This window comes from Malaclemys terrapin, chromosome 4 (genome assembly GCF_027887155.1).
Source record: "Malaclemys terrapin pileata isolate rMalTer1 chromosome 4, rMalTer1.hap1, whole genome shotgun sequence".
Classification (NCBI taxonomy): domain Eukaryota; kingdom Metazoa; phylum Chordata; order Testudines; family Emydidae; genus Malaclemys; species Malaclemys terrapin.
Genome location: NC_071508.1, coordinates 99,751,987 through 99,772,325, shown reverse-complemented (window position 1 = coordinate 99,772,325; position 20,339 = coordinate 99,751,987). Strand labels below are relative to the sequence as shown.

The window sequence follows — 20,339 nt, the reverse complement described above, 5'->3', positions numbered from 1 at the left end:
ATCAAAGTGACTTACCAGTTAGCATAGCCAACATTTGTAACTTTACTACAAAGAACTGGCTCATCGATTACCACTTTACCAATGAATCAAAGAAAGTAAGTGATCGCAGTGCAGGTAATTATTGATGCATCACAGATGTATGCTGCATCTTACGCACAGCGGAATGTAAGTGTTTGGAAGAGTTAATATTGCTGGGTAAGAGACGCATAAACTTCTTTAAAATAAACCATTAAGTGTAAGCAATAAGACTTAAATAATCTCTAAAATCTGGGAGAAAGGGAAACATTTATTCGTCAACTGTATGGAATGTTAAATGTTCTTTTTCGGCTTTCATCATATAGGTTTTTTTAAGACCTGGTTAATATGTTAATTGGCGATGATTCAATAAATAACCCCTATAAGCATTTCACATAGGATAATTCGCTGGAATGCTGTTCTATAACACTGTGTCCGGAAGTAGCACACTATCAACTGCTGATTTCAGTCACTCTCAGATCGATTTAATTCAAATAGATTTATCTCAGGAATACTAAACTGAACCACTAGCAATGCATTACATGCTTTGAGTTCAATATGAAAAAATGTTTCTATAACATACTGCATTCGTGCCTTTTCATCCATTTTCTCATCATTCTTCTTGATCAGATTCCAAAATTTTCTAAGCTTTGGTGTCTTTTTCAGTTCTTGTTCCAGACGTGCCTGAAAAGGTGAAATGGTATTCAGCCACCAAAAACAATTATGAACTCCCCTCTATTATACAGGATAAAAATCTAGTTAGCAGGAAATGGGGGGGGGGGGGGGGAAATGTAGCACCATGCACAAATAAAAATCTAAAACCAGACACCCAACAACATGATCAGGTTTCCCCAAATCTATTCTCAACAAGTACCTATTACAACCAAAGTTACAACATTGCACGAATTAATAATCTACCGATTAGTCACACCTAGATGGTCTGCTGAGAATCATCTTCCAATATTCACATCCCAGTATAAAACATTTTTAGAAAACAACAGAAAACCTCACAATCAAAAAAACCCTGAAAATCTGGTTACTTTTCATTGACTTCATCAAAAGATCTGCAGCAGTGAAGCCCACAGAGTATTTTTGGTTTATGAATTAATAACCAGATAGTAATGTCTTGTTTAGTGAATTTCCTTCTTTTTGTGTGGTTACTTTCAATTGTTTGCATTAAGAATAAATAAAACACCATACTGTATTGTATATTGACTTTCCTTGTCTCTAAAAACAAACAATTTTTCAAACTACACAAACAATCCTCTTTTCCTGGGAAAGATAAAAAATAGATCAAGTATAAGCCATCACAGACCATTCATTACAACAAGAGACATAATGTACTAGAAGCTCGTTAAAGAAAGTTAAGCTGTGCAAGGATCAATTCTGGGAAGAAAAGCATACAGGAACATAAAAGTGAATGATCATGCTATCCTTAGTGACAATAATCAGAAATAATTCATTTGGACACCCCAAAAAGATTTTAGTTAATATTGCATTTATCTCACAAGATGACATAGGTATGTAATAATAAACATTAGCTCAGTATATTTATTCAATTAAAAAAATCATTACGGTTGCAAAGTCAAGCACTCAAAAGTTAAAAAATGCCAGATGTAAAGTTTCCCTTGTGGAAAAAATAGTATGTGATCATGGACTACCATAATTCATACGCACAAGAGGGCCAATTTAGGATTTTATGGGCCATCTTAATTCAGACATTTGCTAACTTCTAAATTCCTCACTTTGCAACTATACAGAGGGTGTGTTTGCACACAATTTCCTAGGTTTTTAAAAAATGCAAACTGAAAAGAGAAATTTCATCATGTGGAAGCTCATTGACTCCAACATGGTTCATCAGTATGGTTAGAATCTTAGGACCAAGAGCACAGAACTGTGCCATTTAAGTTAACAGATAGTATATAGGTTATCATCATCTGTGTGAAACAGCCACTATAGGGAGATTAGGTATACACATTGCCAGTGTGTTTCAGGGTTCTATTCCAGGTTCTGAGGATAGTGTATCTAATGCTTAGACCTTTCTATCCTTAGTCCCTCCAGTGTGTCCTTATCCCCATCTCCATGTCACCTCACAGCTCCTCATACCAGTCCCCGCCACAAACATACATGTCTTGGTTCCTGATCCCAGCCCCAGCTCCCCCAACTCAGCTCCATGTCCCAATCCTTAACTCAATTCTTGCTCTCTTCATCACCCACCCCACCACCACCACCACCCCACATTCCTCTGCATTCTAGTAAGGCTGCATTCCAGTCGTGCCAACAGGGAAGTATTAATACAGGAGACATTCTCTCTGCTTGCAGTTCATGTTGCCACAGTGGCCCCTGGGCTGCCAGACAAAGCAACTGCAAGGAAGGTCCTTAGCCCCTACAGGTGCAGCCTAGAGCTGGAGAATGCTCCATACAGATGGAGTCCAAGAGAATTTAGCAGTCACAGTAACAGGTACCTACTGAGTATATGTAAACTGATATATTTTTTTTTTAAGAGGTTCATAACTTGGCCAGATTTGAGCCCTTTTCACAGGGACAGCAGAAAGCACATCCCTGACACCAGGATGATCTCCCCTGACAAATTTGTAGTCCTTGTTCCAAAGCATGGAGGTGCTAGAATTTCTCAAATGATTATAAGAATTTTTTTACATTGTCAAAACAATGAATTTTCCCCTGAGCTTGTTCTGAGAAACAGTTGATTTGTTTCTGCTGAATTTAAAAATTAATGATAATAATCAGACACCTGGCATGGAAGATCTCTCAACCCAACTCGTTAAAGTTTGACAAAGTTACAAACAACCGAAAACAGGTCTCATAATGGAAAGTATTAGGAAACCTTAACTGCAATAAATGCTACCCCTGCCACCTATAATACAATTAAACTGATTTTTGCAAGAGGATGCGGTAGGTCAAGTAAAGAGAAAGTATTGGCAAACATGAAGGAGTTCATTTTTTAAAGAATTGCATAGGATTTTAAAAGTATGAGTCTTCCATTAAAGTTAATGGACATTTCATACTTAAAGCCTTGTGCACTCTTTGGAAGGTTGTTTTGCCATTTTTTGTGATAAAATACTTACAGGTTGTAGGCCCATCCACATTGGCAAGGAGATGAGCTGCTGCACCTGACCCCTGATCAAATCCACTTCCTGTTACAAGGTATTAAATAGAGAAGTCAACTTAGAGCATTTAAGATCTGTTTACAGAAATATTAAGAATGGCCATACTGGGTCAGACCAAAGGTCTATCCAGCCAAGTATCCTGTCTAACGACAGGGGCCAATGCCAGGTGCCCCAGAGGGAGTGAACCTAACAGGTAATGATCAAGTGATCTCTCTCCTGATGTCCATCACCACCCTCTGACAAACAGAGGCTAGTAACACCATTCCTTACCCATCCTGGCTAACAGCCATTAATTGGCGTTACATTAGCTATCTTCCAGTCACTGGGTACAGAAGCCAATTTAAAAGGACAGGTTACAAACCACAGTTAGTAGTTCCGCAATTTCACATTTGAGTTCTTTCAGAACTCTTGGGTGAATGCCATCTGGTCCCGGTGACTTGTTACAGTTAAGTTTATCAATTAATTCCAAAACCTCCTCTAGTGACACCTCAATCTGGTGACAATTCCTCAGATTTGTCACCTACAAAAGCTGGCTCAGGTTTGGGAAACTCCTTAACATCCTCAGCCGTGAAGACCGAAGCAAAGAATTCAAGACTGAAGCAAAGAATTATCTTGCAAGCATATTCCTAATACCTTTATGTCCATAAATATTATGGGCTCTACCCCTCTTCATATAAAAAAAACACACATACTAGTCTAGATTTAGAAGATTTCAAGCAGATAAGAAAGAGTTGACTTCTACACAATGCCATGCTATCTAACACTAACTTTATTCTTTTAGGAATTTTCTGTTTTGGTTTGCTTTCACAAATCCTCTGTCAAGACAAGACACTTAAGTTTTCTATTTAATCCATGAAACCCTCTTATCTAACTATTTCAAAGCAGTGTTGCCAACTTAGCGACTTTGTCACTAGATTTAGTGACTTTCTGGTTTCCCCAGCAAGAAAATAAGTGTCAAAGTGACCAGTGACAAATCTAGCGACTGCCAATTACAGTGACATTCAGAGAAAGACGTGACCAATATGTATAGTCACAAAATCATTCACAAGCAGCTCAATAGTGTTAATAAAATCCATTCCATGTCTACATTCTGTTGCACACCAGAGCAGGTCCTCAGAAAGAATCGCATTCCAAGGCTTCTTGCTCTAAGAACACTATAATCTACAGGCAAGGAAAATCAGTTTGTGGAGGCTAATTGAATACAATGCTAAAGCCAGGCGCACTTTGGAGAAAGCAGCACATTAGCCAGGGCTTGTTTTTACCCAAATGTGTTCTTGCTTGCTGCTCCATAGTAGATAGCGCACCCAGTGGTGCAGGGAAAGAAGGCTAATGAAGTGGGCAGGAAAGGGGAGGCAGGTTAGCCAGCAGGGAGAGCCACACGGATGAAATGAGACACGGGTGGGATGAGACAGGGCCAGGTGCCCCAATGGGGCGGGGGGGGGGGGGGACACACATGACCCCTGTGCCTCCAGGATTGAAGCCATTACTACAGGATCGAAGATGGAGATAGCTTGATTTCAGTTCCCATTTACTCTTTCCCTTGGGTTGGCCTAGAGTTAGCTGCCCAGCTGTTTTCAGAAATGAAACCCTGGAAACAGGGGGAAGAGGTCCAGCTAGCAGATTTTTGTTTTTAAATCTACTTTCTTGGCTCCCTGCAGCACTGAGCTCAGGTCAGGCGAATGTCCTCTTCCCCCTGGTTCTGGGCTCTCCCCCCTTTCACTAACCTGTCAGCTCAAATCCAGGTTGGCAAAAAAGGGAGGCTTGGCAGAAATTAACCAACCCCAGCCAACCTGGGCTGCAGTATACAGAGCACCCTTCCCAATGAGCAGAGAGGGCTGCAGTTCCCTTCCCAATGAGCAGAGTGCACCCTCCTGATGATGACAGTGTACTATTGTAGTTGCTTCTGGTGTGCAGCAGAATGTAGTAAGAGGAGCATGGAATGGATTTTAACAACACTATTGAGCTGCATGTGAATGATTTTGTGACTATACTTGTGTGCGTGTAATTCTCTGGAAATGTTGTTCGGTGACATTTTTGACTCCTTTTGAGTGCTGCAACAGCTACATCTAGCGACTTTTCAGGGTTTGTCTGGTGACTTCCTGCTATATGGAGTTGGCAATTCAAAGTGAAGATAGGCAAGATCTGACATGACCATCCCAATCACTCCCTCTGCTCAATGACAGTGAATTCTCTCATTTCCTTCCTTCCACTATCCCCTCCACATATCCTAGTAGCACAAGCCTCTTTTGTCTTATGACTCCCATTGCTCCACTCACTCCTTCAGACTTTTCCTCAATCTGATGAGAGTGTTTTTTCTCCACTCATAATAGAAGCTTCTTATAGTCTCCCCAAAATCTGAAAGAAATCCACCCTTGACCCAACTTCCTCCTAATGCACTATCTCTAGAATTATTGAATGCTCCATCTACACTTCTGCCCTTGCTCTCCATCCATTTAGTCTTTGTCCTTTCCACTCCACTGAAACTGCTTCACCAAGGTCTCCAATGACCTCTTTCTAGCCAAGTATGAGAGGCTCTACTCTATCCTCGACCTTTCAGACCTCCCCAATTTAGCGTATGCCTTGTTAACCACTATTCTAACTTATCTTGTTCCCTATTCCATGTAAGATTCCAGCCTACATCACGAGTTTGCTCCCAGTTCCAGTCTCCTACCACAAGCACCTTCATAATTCCTTCCATACTGTGCTATATATATGGAACATCCTCCCCATATTAGTCCACCAATTCCCATCATGTTCTCTTTCACAGCCCTGAAGATCTACTTTTACCATAATGCCTCTGAGAAAAATATTAACTCATAATAGCTACATAGAAGAACAACAGAGACACCTAATATTTATCTTATTTGTTTTCTTACAATATATTTTTACAAACAAATTAAAACCACCTAGTTATAAACATATCTGGTCAATGTAAACACACTTTTATTACTGTTTCTCTTAACCACTCTCTCCCATACCTTCTGGTCACTACTTCTTAGATCCTGTCTTAATTTTATCGTAAGTTCTTTGGGGGACAAACTATATTTTACTCCATTTCTACAGCACCTAGTGCAATACGTGTAGGCTTGGAATCACTAAATATTTTATCTGTAAACATCAGTAAAAGTTGATTTCACTGTACACACATAACCCGATCAAAAATAATTTGTATCAATAATTGAAATGTACATATAGGCAAAGTAAGGAAAATGATGCTTGAGAATAATTTAAACTAAACTCTAAGGATATTTACTTTATATTTTGACCTGTGGACAATTTGCGTTTTAACTGTTATAAAGCTTTAACTTTTTGAATCTCAGTGACTATTGTCATTAAATAATTATTGTCTGACCCGCCCCATAATATCCTGCAACTGTGAAGATTTAAATTGATTAAAAAACTATAAAAAAAATCCTTAAAAATCAACATTGATATTATCCATCAACATTTAAAAAAAAAAAAGAATTCTATCAAGCTTAACTACAACACTGAATTTGACTGGGGATTTGTAGGTGAAAGCAAAATACAAATAACGAAAGACCATCACCACCATGAATGACGGGGGAGCAATATTTCAAATAATGTGTGTGTGTAGAAAACTTATGCTCCAGAGGAGCTACCCTTTGGACAAAAGCTAGTTCAGCTTCAAATATCCATTGTATGTATAATGCCAATTGCACCAAGTTATGATCTAGAGTTTTATACCACTTACACTAGAAACTAAACACATACTTTTGTGGTTGCTCTTTAAAACAACTACTAGTGCAGCAATACATTAATAACTAGAACTGGTTAGAAAAGTAAAAAAAATTGCTAAGTCTTTTTTCGGTGTTTCATCAAAATTTCATTTACATGGAAGTTTTCCAACCAGTTCTTTAAAAAGACACAATTATAAAATAAAAGCACATTTCCCAGTATAATATACAGTTATAAATTTAACTGAGCTTAGGACTCCAATAACTAATTGTCTTATACCCTCTTAAGTCTTCTATAGTACACACGCCCTCTCTCAACAAGTGTCCCTCTCTCAACTTTGAGATAAGACACTGCATGCCCTTCCCCGTAGCAGGACAGTCAGTAGTTGGAAGGAGGCATGCTGCACCCAACTCCTGAGGATAGGAATTTCAATGTATGTCCTATTTAGCAGACTCACCAATTAAATCAATCTAGTTCTCACCTGGAACAGTACAGCCATATGGAAAATATTCAAACATGTTCAGCATAACTTACTAAACTGTTGAAGCAGTGATCAAGGAAGAGCAGAAGGACTGTCTGTTCATGCAGAGACAGTTCACTGTCACTCTCATCTAATGATGCTTCCAATATACATTTGAAAAAGAAAGGAAAGTGCTCTGGCTTCTTTTTGAATGTCTAGGAATAGAAGGGAAAGTTGTATTTTCAATTAGCTCCAGTCAAAACTATTTACTGTCTAACACAAAAAAGTTTAAGTAAGTTCTTAACAAAATCCACACATGAAAAACATTGTGGCTGATTCTCTGCCATACTTTGGTCCCTTTATGCTTCTTACACAATACAAATAGAGCAGAGATTGGCCATATCTTCCTGTTCCAGAATTCCCATGATGTGCGGGAGTCCCCAGGGGCAGAGCACTGGCTGGCTTTGACACACACTCTACCCAGTTTGTGGCACAGGTGGTGTGTTGGGGAGGAGGTACATCAGAATCCTGGCAGGAATACTCCATGTTCTGGTTAGGCTCAGCTAGCAGAGGATCCTGTGGGACTATTACCAGCTGGTACCAATTAGATCAGCCCCCATACCACTCTAACCTGTGTTCAGGCCCAGTCAGAGTATCAGGGAATCAGGTGGATTCTGACTAAAAAAAAAAAAAAGTCGCAGTTGTTTGGTGGTCAGAGCAAGGAGTCTTGCTCTAGCTCCTACCCCACAAAGCCACCATAACAGGGGCACTCAATCATCTCAGCAGAGAAAACAAGCATTGGATAATCATGGGGACCGGTTGCCCCTCCAGAACAAGACTCAAGTACACGGATAGGAAGGTGTGAGGAGGCTTGCACCTGTCACTTCCCATGTAGTACCTGTGCTGATACAGAAGCTGCAGACACCTGGGCAAACGGAGTCACTCATCTAGGCTATTCATCTGGCCTGTTTCACTAACACTAAAGTAATTCCCTTCCTTTTCTCTTGTAAGATCAATATAATGGGCACTATTAAAAAGTAAACTAACAAACTACTGACTTTACCATACTATCACATGCCTATACTTGGAATGTATTGAAGTACAATGAGATTTGTAGTTGTTTTTTTTAAAAAAACATTGTACCTGGTATATTTTTATATCTAATGGTGATCACTATTTCAGCAGTGCTTAAAAGGTAGGTAGGTAGGTAGGTAGGTAGGTATTTATTTATTTATTTATTTTAAATCAGTAAATCATATTAGGAGGAAAATGTGCCTCTGCTCTAAGGTTTGCATATTATATTTCTGCCTAGATTATATTGCTGAAACCTGCTTATATATATTTAAAAATTAGAGGCTTACTTAAGAAATGGTATTCTGAAGGAGTTACTAATAAGTATATTATACATAAAACATTTTGAGTTTATATAAGCTACAAAAATCTACTCAAAGGTTTCAAACAAGAAACTGACAGAGATAAAATAGTTGTCCTACTTCCAGTGATACATTTCCACATACACAAACGTAATTTCCTCTCAGCATTTTTTTTCCTACTACCAGAAGAAATCCTTCACCAAATGCCAGACTTTCTGTCAAGTGCCAAAAAAAGAGGAAACATCTGAAATGCAAAGGCATTACACAGTAGAACAAATGATTTCATATCAAAGGAGAAATCCCTATGAAAAGAAACCTTTCATCTGTCCACTGCTTTTCTCAAAAAAAAAACCCAAACATACAACTGCTTAAAGTACTCTGGCAGACAACCTCAGAAAACGCACCATTTACTTTTAACATTGTAAGCTCTGCAACCTTCCATCACTTTAAGTGGGCACAGTGTGAAAGCTGCAACTTGTGGATCAAAGTCAATGCAAGCTGTAACTGAAATTGGTTACCTCCCATGCAGGTACATTTTCTCTGAACTTCTCATTCACCATACAGCAGATTGACATTAAATAGGCCTTACTGGACACCTCTGGAGAATAATTCATCCACAGGTAATTTTCGAGGTACTGGCTGTGAAGAGTGAAGAGAGAGAATTTCTCATTAGTTCCCATCACCCACCTAATCTGTCACTTATCTGAAAAAAGCATAATTATCTACAGATTTTTTTTTTTAAATCCATCTTTACAACTTGTGAGTAGTTCCTGAAGTTAAATCTAATCTAGGTCATTGCAGCAAAACTTACTGGATAGGCACAGTATATGAAGAGAGATGAATTACTCACTTGGAAGACTGTTGATTAAAGAGTTTTTACATGTACTAGGTGGTCATAATATCATAAGCCTGGACACTATTTCAGGTTGATTTTCCAGTAGAAGAGAATAACAATCTACTGCACATGATAAGCACTTCAGACACTTCCTCTAGTACTCAGATACAAATGCCAGCTTTCCCTCATGAGAGAAAGCCCTATGGCATAACACCACATTTTATAAAATGATTATTAATATACATATTTTACTTGATAATAGAAAATGACTAAGCATCAGCAAAGATTATACATATAAGTCGTACACAAAGGCAACAAAATGTTGTAATTCCACAGGGCAAGCAATCTAAAGTAATTAACACATTAGACTGAATAAGACCCCAAATCCTAATTTGCTTTCGCAACTGCAGAGCCCACAAAAGCTCCATGAGCTTATTTTTAATTATTTACAGCAGTTCTACTCCAAAACCATAATACCTGAGCACCACACACAAACATTAATGGATTTAACCTCACAACACCCTCCTGTTAAGCAGGTAAGTATAATTATACTAGTTTTACAGATGGGGAAACAGTCACAGAACAGTTAAGTAATTTTCTCAATGTCACATAGAATATCAATGGCGGAGTCAAGAATAGTAATCAAGTCTCTTTAGTCCCAAGATTTTGCCTTACTTGCCCCCACCACCTTTCAAAGATTGCAACTCATCCTTGGTTTGTGTGACAACTGGACTCAGAGGAACTATATTGGGGAAGAAAGGGCATACTCAGTTTTCCTGTAATGTCTTAGCTAGGAGGCTGTTTTTTTTCTTCTTTGACTGATAAGCTAAAGCCCTCTACGTGGGAAATAACTCTAAAAATAGAGGTCAGTCAAAAGAGATGAATTAGGGTCACTTCTGACAAAAATAGGCCTCCACTCTTGATGGGAGCCATAATTGGATGCTACAAAACAGGCAACCTCCAATTCCCCTAAATCCTTCACTCCTGAGGGGAGCATACAAGGAAATTCTGCATGATGAACCGCATGGAGGAAGACAGAATAATTTGGAAAGTTTCCACAGGCTTTCTTTGAGAGGGTATGATATGAGCCCAGAGTAAGTACTTAAATAAACAAAGTCACTAATAGTTACAAAAATTACTCAAATAAAATAAACCACTATAAATTAAACAAGAACTAGTGCTCTCAATAATTCTCGCTTTTTGCAATCTATGACATCAAAATAAGTAATTTCTTTACAATTAAAAAAACTCCAACTAATATGTTAGAGTGTGGTCTGCAGCTTCACAAATCCATACCTTGCTTATAACTGAGAGGTAAACTAAAGCCCTTTATCAAAAATAATAAGTTTTGAAGTATTACAGTTTGAATAAAGGAATGCTGCCTATTTAATTTGCTATTGTTATTAACCACTTTTTCATTCCTATATTTTTAATATTTTGGGTAACTTAACAGGTAAGTAAGTGCTATCAGTATATGCATAACTTTGCTTCCCAAACATTACAAATATTTCATGCACACTTACCCATCTGACAACAAACTTCAGGTTACCCACGGATATTAGATTTTTTTATATCATAAAGGGTATATAGTGCTGCACAAGAGGAGAGCAATGCCTTAGCAGTAACTTCTCTGCCCAAAGGGACTTGCATTCTAAGGACAAGGTTGGTGCACCACAATACAGTGCAGAAATGGAGTGGCACATGGCCATTCTAAAGATAGAGGACTAATCCTGCAAACCCTCCATGGGAGTTCATTGGGAGTTGCACATATGGACAGTTTGCACAATTGGGCTCAGGGTATGGAGAGTGGTCAGCCCCAATAGGTGGAGAAAAAGCCTCACATCACTCAGATTCTCCTGTGTGCTTTGAAGATTCTCTGGTTCTTGCAAAGGTGCTTGACCAGTCATCCTCAACTGGTAGAATGGTAGCTGATGGGGTTCAAGGATAGAGAAATATGAAATGTGCATATGAAGATGGAAAAGATTGAGGCTTTGATAGGACATGGAGATGGGGAGACAGAGACAGAAAAGACACGGGGTTTAGGGAAATAGTGGGGAGGTATATACTGACAAGCAGTATCAGCACGGAGAACCTCTAACACAACTTAAAGAATGGGGGATTATTGGAAAGATTAAAACAGTGCATACTACAGAATACAGGAAAAGCTGTGTTATCCAGCCCTGTACCAACCAGAAAGCTCTATAAACCGGCATTTATAATCTTCATTGAAAGTCTGGTTTACAGTCCGGTTGGCGCGAGGCTGACAGGCTCCCTACCTGGCTGTGCGTGGCTCCCTGGAAGCGGTGACATGTCCCTGCTGCTCCTCGGTGGAGGAATGGCCATGCAGGGTTTAGAGTGCGGGAGGGGGCTTGGGGCAGGGACGCAAGAGGGGGCTCGGAGTGCCAGATCCAGGGGGCACACACTGTGGGGGCCGAATCTCCTCATGGGCGGCTCCCCACAAGCAGCAGCCCGTCCCGGCTGCTCCTAGGCAGAGGTGCAGCAGAGGGTTCTGCACGCTGCCTCTGCCTCCAGGCGCCACCTCTGCAGCTCCCATTGGCCATGGTTCCTGGCCAATGAGAGCTGCGGAGCCAGCACTCAGGGCAGGGGCAGCATGCAGAGCTGCCTGCCGCGCCTCCGCCTAGGAGCAGCCAGGACAGGTCACCGCTTGCGGGGAGCCGCCCGAGGTGAGTGCCCCCAGATCCAGCACCCCAAACCTCCTCCCACACCCAAACTCCCTCCCAGAGCCCGCACCCCACACTCCCTCCTGCGCCCCAACCCCAGCCCCACACCTCCTCCTGCACCCAAACTCACTTCCTCTTAGTTATCCAGCATTTTTCACTTACTGGCACCCCCAGTTACCCCAACATGCTGGATAAGACAGCTTTTACTGTATTTCTTTACAAGCGTATCCATGCCAACTGGAAATGAAGTAAGAAGCTACTTAATCGTCCTGGTCAAAACCAGAATTGTATTTGATGTTGCCCTCAGATCTTTTCAAATACAAAAGGGAGGAAAGAGGAGAAAATGCCAACATTTAAAAAAAATGAACATTTTGTTTCTAAGCTTATCCTACTTTTCCAATAAATGGTCCCATTTGTATATCACACTCCTTCCCTTCATCTCTCGCCAGCAGAAAAAGAGATAAAAAGCTTGTGTTTAACAGAGGTGAAGGGATAATTTAGTCCTGGCCAAGTGCCAGCTCATGCTACCTCCCCAGTAGGTGAGCTAGAGAAATCAAAGCGAAATAAAAGATTAATTTACAATTAATGTTGGCATTTCATACATTTTCTTTTTTTTGTGGTTTTTATTTAATCCATTACAGTGAAACTTGAAAACAATAAAGCAGACTTTCTTAATCATTTCTAAATATCAGATTTCCATCTCCTGTCAGGTGAACAAAGTCATGCTACTGTCCTTAAAATGTACCATACCTTACAAATGTTGTACATTAATTATGTGTCTGATCCAAAGACTCCCACTGACTTTCATGGGCTTTGAATCAGAGCCCCTAAGAGGTGTCCACAATTTATCACTATTCGCTGTATACTTGGTACTCCTTTTCAATGCTCTATATTTATTTACATTACAAATTCAGGATCATGAAACAAGACCTTCTAAAAAGTGTTATCCCACATCATATCAAGTTTTCTGCACTAAATTTTCCTATTTGTCTCATTCTGAGCTTTAGCAAGTATGGATGGACGAAGTATACTACCTTGCAAGCTCCTGTGTCTGACTTTTACTTTCACTGGTTATTATAGAGAGTTAATTTTTATTTCACTCCAAAACTTACCTAAATTCAAGAAGCATTATCTTTCTAATGGCAAACCTAAAAAGGAAAAAAGGACAAGAAGTGAAACAAAAGAAAAACTCTCATGCTTATCTTTAGTCTAGATGACTCAGAAAAAGTGTAAAACTTTTCCTTTACTTCATGATTTTTAATAAAAAGTTGTACTTTTCTTCTAAAACTTCTGTGCAACTTCTTTCAAATATTGCCTTGCAATGACAGCTAAATGGATCCCAAATTAACTTCAGCACCTATTCTTCAAAGGCAATGGATTAAATTTTAAAGGAATCCCACATGAATTCACTGTAATAAAAATCTACAAATGATCATTTTTAATCCAAATGATTTTGGTTATTTTATAGGTAAAGAGGATTAAAAATAAAGCAACTGTAAATCAAACTCTGGTATCCCAGATTTTAAAACCAGAGATCTCCAGATCCCAAATTTGCTTCCAGGGATGTTAACTTATACGGATTCCATGAGCCTTCAAGGATATCAGTTGCTGCCCCCTTTTCTCTGGATACAGTCATGGAATTTTGTTTTTAACCTTACACAATGCTTTGCCTCAGCTTCTTCTCTATTTAACATTAAGGTTCATTAGAATATGTTCAATTGTTTGTGCACATGAAACATTCTCTTTAGCAAACTGTTATTAGTAAACTAGGAATAAGACAACAACCAGAAGAGAAGGTCTCCCTAGCTGTCAGCTTCTTTACATATCTCAAACAGGAATACATTGCAGGGAGATCACAGAGGGTAGGAAGGAGAGATTCTTCTCCACATTGACTGTGAACTGGGGGTAAGGGGAACGACTCTAAAATTAACCATCACTACAAAGACCACCTTAGGCTACAACATATCTCCTAAAGGGAATAGAGAATGGAACACAGAGAATGATTTATTTACTAGATCAGACCTTAGTTAGATCATAATTCTAGAAATGTAGCCATAAAGAAAGCTTACATTTAATCTCTGAAATCACATAAGTCAGCCAATGGCCATTACTACACTTTTCATTCATTTTCTAACTTTCATATTATTAAAGTACTTTAAATTAGCATGGATACATGTCTCCAACATATTCTAAATAATAAAGGAGCAACATTGTACTGACCTTGATTTGACAATTTCTTTTGTATACACATCTTCAATAACCTATTGCAAATGATATATTAAATTATATTAATTAATAACTCATACTTTTGGATGGATTCATTTTTATATTCTAGACATTAAGGTTTCTGAAATCAGAATTGCCATCAACTAGATGCTCTACGTTTAATGACATTTGGTGAGTCCTCAATTATATCAATACTACCTTGCATCCTTATTGCACTTTTCCTCCACAGATCTTAAAGTGCTTTACAAAAGTGGGTAAGGTCTCACAGGAAGTCTTTGGCAGTGCTCAGGCTACAACCAGTTTTGAAACTAACTAATAATTCTGGGTAGCCAATTTGAGACATATTAAAGAGGCCTGATGTTCAGAAAGTATTGTGAAACCGCCCTCAGAAATTCAGACCCCTTTAAGATCTTTCAAGTTGGGCAAACACACACACAAAAAGAGGTATCCAAAACCACTAGAAACTTTTGAAAATCTGGGCCCATGACTTGTATGCTAGATGATACTGTCACCACAGAACTTCATCCAGCAACCACACACTATATTTTTCATTATTTTTGCTTCCTTTAAACCAAGAATTGAGTGGTAGGGCTGTCCCTGCAAAGCACATGGGAGCTGCCTGTAATATTTCATAAATATATATTCCATCTGTTTGCCTTTGTTATTGTGCTGTTTATAAGGAGTTAATTCAAAAAGGGGATAGTTGCATGTAGGCAGAAAGAGAGACAACTTCATATGTCCATCTCCATAAACACTTTGTGATTGACAGTGCTAGAGCGATCTGCTGTAATGTGATGGCCAGATCCCACACCTGGGCTTGTGAAACACATTTCTTCAGGAACATCACAGTCCTGTAAAGGTTGTGGGGAGTTCAAAAGCCTCAAAGTTTTAAAGACAGACAGGAAGAGGAAAGATGGTAAGGGGGAGAGTGAGGCAGACTGCTGGGGAGGAGACTGAACCCCAGTGCCCAAAGGCAAAGGGGGTCTGGGATAAGTTGCAGCGTAGACATACTGCCAGTGTCAAGCAATCAGTTTCATAGACTTGGTGCTTCCGTAAATGTCAGAAAATACTAGTCAAGTTTACAAAGAGAATCTAAAATATTAAGTCTCCTGAGCACGTATTCCTAAATTTACTTGTATAACGCTAATAATAAAAATATTGATAATGCCTATGTCTTATATAATGCTTTTCATTGGTGGATCTCAAAGTTTCATAATCTTTTAATGCATTTATCCTCTCAACATCCTTGGGAAGTCGGAAGGCATTTTATGGATGGGGAATTGAAGCAGAGAGACTAAGTCACTTGGAAGTCTACAGCACAGCAGGAAATTGAACCCATGTCTCCCATGTCCTAGGCCAGTGCCCTAAGCACTGAACGATCCTTCCCAGTCTATGCCAGGGATCAGCAACCTTTGACAGGTTTGGCCGATCGTGGCTCCCATTGGCCTGGAGCAGCGAATCGCGGCCAGTGGGATCCGTGATCGGCCGAACCTGCAGAGGCGGCAGGTAAATAAACTGGCCCGGCCCGCCCCACCAGGGTGCTTACCCTGGCGAGCCGCATGCCAAAGGTTGCCAATCTCTGGTCTATGTTATCACCACAAAGATGATCTGATGCATCAGAAGACCCAGAACATTAAGGAGTCATCTAATATACAATTATAACAGGCACATGAGCTAATTACAGCTCAGTTTCAATTTATTTATAGTGCAGACAAGATCTTAACTAAAGCCCTAGACACGTTATTGTGGAATCTATTGTAATTAGATCCACTGACTCACCTGTAGTTGTTGGGTATACAAAACCAAAGCTGGGTTTGGATTACTCCTGCCAGAATTCTGCGCCACTGTGTAACGCAAAATTTGCACAGAATTGATGTCCCCACTGATTTTATTTTTCCCCTGCAGAATTTGTGATTTCTACCACCCACTGACAGCCCCAGCCACCCAGGGCTGATAGAAGGAGCATGATTAAATTGTGTTAACCTTACAAATAAAATATGCAGAATTTTGCAGACCTTTAAAATATCGTGTACAGAATTTTTATTTTTTTGGCATATAATTCCCCCAGGAGTAGTTTTGGATGCTCTATTATGCCTGATCCTGCAAACGTGTACTTAACTTTACACACAAGTAGTCCTACATAAGAAACTAACGTTGCTGACAAGAAGAAAACTGCAGCCCTTCAACATGGTGAAGGCAAAGTCTCTTGTCTATCACCTGGATGGAAAAGATGAAGGATTCTTATGTTAGAAATATTATTGGACAGAAGCTGACTTATGTACTTTGATCACATCAGGTGAAGAGCTGGAAGTAATCTTGAGAAAATTATCATGGAAGAAATGGTAGCAAGTCATCATAGTAGGGGACGACCAGTGAGGAGAGAATTAGCTGATGTGTGACAGATCACAGGGTGGTCAGTTGCTGAGCATGCGAAGTTAGCAATGGATCGAGAAGTCTTCAGAAAATTCTACTATTATGTCACCAGCATTCAGATATGAATAAATGGATTTACTACTACTTCCTAGTCCTACATAAAGTTAAGCATTTGCAAGATTGGGGCCTTATTAACATGCAAGTGTATTTATCAATAAAAATCAGAAAGATTAGCACGATAAAAAGTTAACTAGGTTGTTTTGGGAAATTTTCAAGACAATACCAACAAAGTTTAGAATATCAACATTGGTTGCCTAATACCCTACTACTGGATTTTCTGTTTTGTTGTATAGAGAAACCCTACTACAGTGATGTGCTCCATGTGGGGGCGGGGGAAGGACGGGATGGAACACAACAACATTCTTAAATACTACTAGCCAAGAATTTTTTAAACATCCATCACTCTATTACATCCTGTTAATACCAAAGCAAGTAATAACCTAAGTTTTTACCTTTGAATCAAAAGGTAATTTTTTCTTCACATGTGGAGCCCAGTACTTATTTGCCAACTGTAAGGGGGAAAAAAAGTATTTTCATTAAACATTTGGAAAAAATACAATGTAGTTACAGATGATTTTGTATCTATTTTATAGTGACCCAAAACCACAAAGTTTTTATTCCACATGCTAGCTAAATTTAATCTCCTAACAGATATACCTAATAAAAAGGTGCTATTTAAGTCATGCACTGCTCCATAGATGATGTGGGAAGGCTCAAGTTGGATGAAAAACTCCGGAGCGTGAGGACTGCATGTTTCTCCTAAATCATCTTGATGGTGGGACAGGAAGGGCAGGTGGGCTCCCCACACAGTATGCATTGGTCATGGGCCTCCACCCAAGCAGATATTCTAAGACCTCCTGAGAAATGTCAGAGATTTCAGGATATTCAGAAAGGGCCAAGGAATTTCTGTTGAAGGCCTAGCACCTCCTCACTACTCCCCATCTCCTGATTCAGCAAGGTTAATGAGATATGCTGCCATAAGCTCCATGGTCATCTCTGAGCAAGCTTCATTCTGAATGAAGAAGGGGAGGATCCACTGGACAGAGTAGAGCAGGAATTCACATAAAACTGCTTAAAACACACCTGTTTCATGATACATTCCAATTACGCTGAACCTTCGGCCACAGTTACGATGTTCTGCTTACTTTGTACCATTACAAATTGTTTTCTTATAAGTCCCTCCGGTCAGAGGACCTATTACTTTCTTCGCAAAGACCTTCCTGTTGTGCAGCAGTATATTTCAACACTACCATACAATGAGAACTTGAAAAATCCATTCCCCTACAATAAATAGACAGCTTGCTCTACAAGTTTCATGAACATATGTTGAGTCAAAAACTGCAACTAAAACTTACATTGACCTAGCTATGTCGTTCAGGGCCATGAAATCATTCACACCCCTGAAAGACATATAGTTAAGCTGACCTACATCTCGGTGTAGATGCCACTGGGTCAATGGAAGAATTCTGCCTTTCTAGGGAGTGGATTTACAACAGAGATAGAAAAACCCCTTCCGTTGCTGTAGTAAGCATCTACACCACAGCTACAGTGCTGCTGTTGTAAGGGCTTGTAACATAGACATAGCTTCTGTCGTTGCCTCTCCTTGTGCCATCTCCCTTCATAGGACATGTGCAGGCATGCTAAGTGTGCATCCCCACAGGCTAGGTCTCGGGAGCCACAAAGTAGCAGCAGGGGACAAAAATCATGTGGGGCAGTGGGCATGATAGCGGAGCGGTGACTGTCAGTGTTCACTCAGTCTCTGTTCATCGACTGGGGTTGATGTAGATGGGATGGGATATGGAAGCAGGGATGAGGGCAAGATTTCACACATCAATGGAGCTTTGTATAGTGATGGCTCATGCTTGGCTTTTGCAGCTGCTCTTGCAGAGAATTTGTTCAGGAGCCCTAGCCAGAGGAGCAATTGGCAGAGATGGACCTGAGCAACCTGGACATCCTTCTTAGGAGACATGAACAGTCCTCAGCTTTCTGCCTTCCGCATAACTGGCTGTGAGTGTAAGCAGTCAGTGCTTTGAATTCCTCATCTGTACTCCCTGTAGTTCTCTTCGCAGGCCATGTGCTCCCTTCGTGGGTAGGGGCTCTGTGGGATTAAGGCTGAGAAAGGGACCAGAGTCTGATCCTGCTGAGCTCCTGGCTTTGGGGGCATCCCTAGGCAGCGCGTTGCTCTGGTTCATGGAGCACGGTGCGTACAGCGCCTGAGCAGTTCGACATCCCGTCCGTCCGTGCTTCCCTCGTACGCTTGTGTGGCCTGTCTCCCTTCGCGCACACCCTCCGCTCACCTGCAGTCCCAGCCGCCAACCGGCACGCTTGACTGACCTCGTCTTAAGTGCACGCCGTTCAGTGATTTCATGGAGGGCTGGCCTGGGTTTCTTTAATTACGTGATATGTGGCGATGCTATGAGCACTGAGTTGTGTGTCAGCAGACTCAACACGGCAGCTTTGTCTCACACTTGGGTCACGTTTGGAAGGTTATTGTTACACCCACAAGGGCTAAAATCTCGCTACACCGGCACGAACGTCTCCAAGGCCAAAACCCCACCCGCCCGGGGGGTCGCTAAGCGGGTGTCGTTAATCACTAGCTCCTGAATGAACTGGCCCGGGAGAGCCCAGGGCAGCTAACGGGACTGACAGCCCAGGGCGGGCTCCCACCCCGCGGCCGGTCCTCCTCGCCACGGCGCTCGGCCGCAGCACGGGGCAGATATTCCCCACTCCGGCCCCTCCCCGTCCTCACCTGGGTCACGAACTCCGCGTTGATCTGAGCCACGGTGGGCGCCACGATCTTCTTGGGCTGAAGCGAAGCCGCCGCCGCCGCCATGCCGAAGCGCGTAGGGGGTCCCGGCGCCTCAGTCACCCCGTCTCCTCCCGGTAACCGGTCTCGAGGCACGGTTGTTCTGTTCCGCCCCCCGGCCGCTGGTCTCGCCCCCGGTCCGACCCCGAATGGACTCTCCGGCCCAGAGCCTCAGCCCTCCCGGCTGAATTACTCGCCTTACACCTGGCGCTTGCCGCTTGGGTCAGGATAGCGGAAGTTTAGAGAGAAAACGGAAGCAGAATTGGCGTCATCATAGAATCTCCAGGGCTAGAGAGGCAGTCCGGCGAGGCCATAGAGATCGAGCGCTCGTTGCTAGAGCGGCAGTTAGTGGGCGACAATTCGTTGGCTGCACCACCTGCTGGGCACTCTGTGTAACTGCAGCAAGATGGTAATCCGCGCCCTCCTCCCATACCCTCTAGTGTTTTTTTAGCCAGGTGAGTCGGCTGGGAGCCTGTGCTGCTGTGGGAGCCAGGAGGGAGTGTGGCTGTGACAGGGTACCGTCCCGTTATACAGCACAGCTCAGTCTCCTCCTTGCTCACAAATCCTGCCCTGTGCCCCTAACCCAGAGATTGGGGGCAGGTGCTGGGGTCGCCCTTTAACCCCATCACACTATTCCAGGGACCAAAAGTATGAGGGGTAAGCAAGTGGTGCCCAGGGAAGAATAG

General features: G+C 41.3%; 1 protein-coding gene across 1 annotated transcript in view; it reads right to left on the bottom strand.

The window, feature by feature from the left end:
• The window catches only part of AQR (aquarius intron-binding spliceosomal factor), a 107,835-nt gene extending 87,961 nt beyond the window's left edge, over positions 1–19,874 (bottom strand). Inside the window, exons 1-8 of the mRNA XM_054026561.1 lie at positions 19,597–19,874; positions 17,300–17,356; positions 14,409–14,449; positions 13,301–13,336; positions 9,191–9,311; positions 7,374–7,514; positions 3,102–3,170; positions 599–699 (exon numbers count right to left, since the gene is read on the bottom strand). Of these exons, the coding sequence (XP_053882536.1) occupies positions 599–699; positions 3,102–3,170; positions 7,374–7,514; positions 9,191–9,311; positions 13,301–13,336; positions 14,409–14,449; positions 17,300–17,356; positions 19,597–19,680 (650 nt within the window). The 5' untranslated portion in view covers positions 19,681–19,874. The remainder of the gene's footprint in view (positions 1–598; positions 700–3,101; positions 3,171–7,373; positions 7,515–9,190; positions 9,312–13,300; positions 13,337–14,408; positions 14,450–17,299; positions 17,357–19,596) is intronic.
• Between the last annotated feature and the right edge of the window lie 465 nt (positions 19,875–20,339).